Source organism: Nestor notabilis, unplaced genomic scaffold (assembly GCF_000696875.1).
Source record: "Nestor notabilis isolate BGI_N333 unplaced genomic scaffold, ASM69687v1 scaffold11864, whole genome shotgun sequence".
In the NCBI taxonomy this organism is placed as follows: Eukaryota; Metazoa; Chordata; class Aves; order Psittaciformes; family Psittacidae; genus Nestor; species Nestor notabilis.
This window is the reverse complement of record NW_009925248.1, coordinates 14,688-18,154: the sequence shown is the minus strand read 5'-3', so window position 1 is coordinate 18,154 and position 3,467 is coordinate 14,688. Positions and strand designations below refer to the sequence as shown.

The 3,467-nt window shown below is 57.7% G+C and overlaps 1 protein-coding gene across 2 annotated transcripts in view; it reads left to right on the top strand.

Annotated features, from left to right (window-relative positions):
- Positions 1-3,467, top strand: part of LOC104404524 (plasma membrane calcium-transporting ATPase 4-like) — a 24,884-nt gene that overhangs the window by 9,532 nt on the left and 11,885 nt on the right. For both annotated transcript variants that reach the window (XM_010012972.1, XM_010012973.1), the window contains exons 7-12: positions 360-521; positions 606-820; positions 912-1,154; positions 1,272-1,513; positions 1,787-2,021; positions 2,996-3,175. In XM_010012972.1, coding sequence (XP_010011274.1) covers positions 360-521; positions 606-820; positions 912-1,154; positions 1,272-1,513; positions 1,787-2,021; positions 2,996-3,175 — 1,277 coding nt within the window. The remainder of the gene's footprint in view (positions 1-359; positions 522-605; positions 821-911; positions 1,155-1,271; positions 1,514-1,786; positions 2,022-2,995; positions 3,176-3,467) is intronic.

The window sequence follows — 3,467 nt, the reverse complement described above, 5'->3', positions numbered from 1 at the left end:
TCCCCGTCTGCTGCGGGGTGCAAAGCAGCCACAGGGGAGGCTAGAAGAGACCTGCCTCCACCCCAGACCCCGGCCAGGGGTTTCTTGCAGTGCTGCTTTAGAGGTGTGACCGGTGCGAGTGTCAGCTCTGAGGATCCTTTATCCATAGGGCTGGGGTAGATAACAGAAAACTGCCCCATAGGGAGGTGGCAGGGCCCCGGGAAAGGAGGTTTCCATGTGCTCGGATGCGTGTGTCGTCGGGAATGGCTCTTGTTCTGGGTTTTCTCTCTCTCACCACCATCTTTCTCAGTGGTGTCCCAGAGGTTTTCCTGGTCTCTCTCCTATTCACACGTGGTGTCCTGTTTTACCCTGGGCTGTAGCTAAAACTCAGGATGGTGTGGCCTTAGAGATCCAGCCCCTGAAGAGCCAGGAAGGGGTGGAAAATGAGGAGAAGGAGAAGAAGAAGGTGAAGGTGCCTAAGAAGGAGAAGTCTGTGCTGCAAGGGAAGCTCACGCGCCTGGCAGTCCAGATCGGGAAGGCAGGTGAGTGGCCGTCCATGAGCTGTCCCCTTGCTGTCCCCTTGCCCTGCATCCCCTCACCTGCTGCTCTGCCTCTTCTTTCGCCAGGGCTCATCATGTCAGCCATCACGGTCATCATCTTGGTGCTGTACTTTGTGATCAACACGTTTGGGGTGCAGCGGCGGCCCTGGCTGGCAGAGTGCACCCCCATTTACATCCAGTACTTCGTCAAGTTCTTCATCATCGGTGTCACCGTGTTGGTGGTGGCTGTACCCGAAGGGCTCCCTCTGGCAGTTACCATCTCTCTGGCCTACTCTGTGAAGGTGAGGCCACGGTGCAGTGGGGTCACCATGGGTATGACGAGGGAATTCAGGCTTTTGGCTTTGACCTTCCTGGTCGTGGTGCCTGTTGCAGAAAATGATGAAGGACAACAACCTGGTGAGACACTTGGATGCATGCGAGACCATGGGCAATGCCACCGCCATCTGCTCGGACAAGACAGGCACGCTCACCATGAACCGCATGACAGTGGTGCAGGCCTATGTGGGGGACACCCACTACCGCCAGATCCCCGACCCCGAAGCCATCCTGCCCAAAATCTTGGACCTCATTGTGAACGGTGTCGCCATCAACTCAGCCTACACCTCCAAGATCCTGGTGAGTTGGAGAACCACAACCTTGAGTGCTGCTCTTCCCATCGCGGGCCATCCCTGCAGCTCCCATCCTGCCGTACCCAGGCTTGGCATTGCCTTTCCTTTCCTTTCTCCTCTTCAGCCACCCGAGAAGGAAGGGGGGCTACCCCGGCAGGTGGGGAACAAGACTGAGTGTGCCCTGCTGGGTTTCGTGCTGGACCTGAAGCAGGATTACCAGGCTGTGCGGAACGAGGTGCCAGAGGAGAAGCTCTACAAGGTCTACACCTTCAACTCGGTGCGCAAGTCCATGAGCACAGTCCTGAAGAACGGCAACGGTGGCTTCCGCATGTACAGCAAAGGAGCCTCCGAGATCATCCTCCGCAAGTAACCGACCTCCTTCATCACACTGGTCCTCTCCCTATCCCATGGGCTTTAGGCTTAGATGCACCGTGGAGCTGTTTGGGGGGGCTGCAGGGTGAAGGGTGCCCAGTTCTGGAGCAGGGAGGTGCTGCTGTGCAATGTGTTTAACTCTTTTAGGGTGACTTTGATAAAGGTGTAGGGAGCTGTGGGTAAAGGGATGGGGAACCTGGGTGACCGGGGCAGCAGATGCTGGCAGCGTGTGCTCATTGCTCACCCTCCATCCCGGTCCTGCATTAGGTGCACCAAGATCCTGGACAAGAACGGTGACCCCCGGGTGTTCAAGGTGAAGGACCGGGATGAGATGGTGAAGAAGGTGATTGAGCCCATGGCCTGCCACGGGCTGCGCACCATCTGCCTGGCGTTCCGGGACTTCCCTGCCGACACCGAGCCCGACTGGGACAGCGAGAACGAGATCCTGTCCGACCTCACCTGCATTGCAGTGGTGGGGATAGAGGACCCTGTGCGGCCAGAGGTACCGACCCCAGCTCTGCCCTGGCTGTCCTCCAGGCCTGGGCCAGGAGCCCCTTTCCCTTAGGAAAGCACAGGCAGCTCCTTTAGATCCATCTCTGAAGTAGCCCACGCTACCAGCTCCATCCTGCAGGCGTTTCTCTCCCCTACCTGGACAGAATGACTTGGTGACAGGGTGTTTCTGCTCAGACTTTGCCCCCAGTTGCTAACAGGGGTCTGTGCACAAGCCAGGCTGGTTCTACATGCAGAGAGACACCGTGCAGGGGTGATGGGGATTTTGGAGAGGGGCAGGGCTGATGCAGCTGGTGCCTCCCTCACAGCTCTGCCTCTACCGGGGCAGGCAGCTGGACTAATGCAATAAGCCCTCCAATACCTGCCTCCTGATTACATTTTGGAGCATGCCCCTATGCTCCCGCCTTACTTGCATCTTTCCTGATTAGATGTTCAAGTATCTGGGGCTGGGAATTGCATTACAGATGCCCCGTCTGCACCAGCTCTGGAGGCCACTGATTCAATTTGCTAATTTCTCACTAACATCCTCTTCCCCCACCGCTCTGTAATAGCTAAACCCATTAGTGCTGCTGGAGCAGGGTGGCTGAAGTGCCCCTGTTTTGATGGATCGCCTGGCTGAGCCCTGGCACCCAGCGCTGTGGTGTGACGGGGGTAGGCAGCGAGCTTGCCTTCCCCTTGGGACTGGGGCTGGAAGTTCTCGTGGTGTCTGTGCTGGAGGAGCTGCTCTGGACACGCACATGAGGCTGGGAGCAGCCATGAGCAGGGCAAGCGTCTTCTCCAGTCCCTGGTGGCTTTCCCTTGAAGCTTGTGCTGGCACAGGAGGGGGATATGTTGGTTCAGCGTCTCATCCCCAGTGTGAGCACTGAGCTGAGCCCTTTCCAGATCCTTTGATGGAGAATGGGAGAGGAGCTGCCTGTTTCCTGGGATACCCTGAGCATCCAGCCCCATCTGTCCTTGTGCCTGCAGGTGCCAGATGCCATCCTGAAGTGCCAGCGTGCCGGCATCACTGTCCGGATGGTCACTGGGGACAACATCAACACTGCCCGTGCCATTGCCACCAAGTGTGGCATCCTGCTGCCAGGGGAGGACTTCTTGTGCCTGGAGGGGAAGGAGTTCAACCGGCTCATCCGCAACGAGAAGGGAGAGGTGGGAGAGCAGCCGCGGGTCCTGCTCTGCAGGGGATGTGGGTTTTCCTTTCATCCATGGATAAATGCAGCTGGTCCCTCTGCTTGCTGGGATCTTCACCCAGTGCAGCTGCACTGTCCGGGTGCTGGGAGGTGAAGACTCTGTCTTGTCATAGAGTCACGGAATGGTTTGGGTTTGAAAGGACCTTAAGATCATCCAGTTCTAACACCCTGCCATGGGCAGGGACACCTCACACTAGACCGTGTCACCCAAGGCTCTGTCCCTGTGTCCAGCCTGGCCTTGAACACTGCCA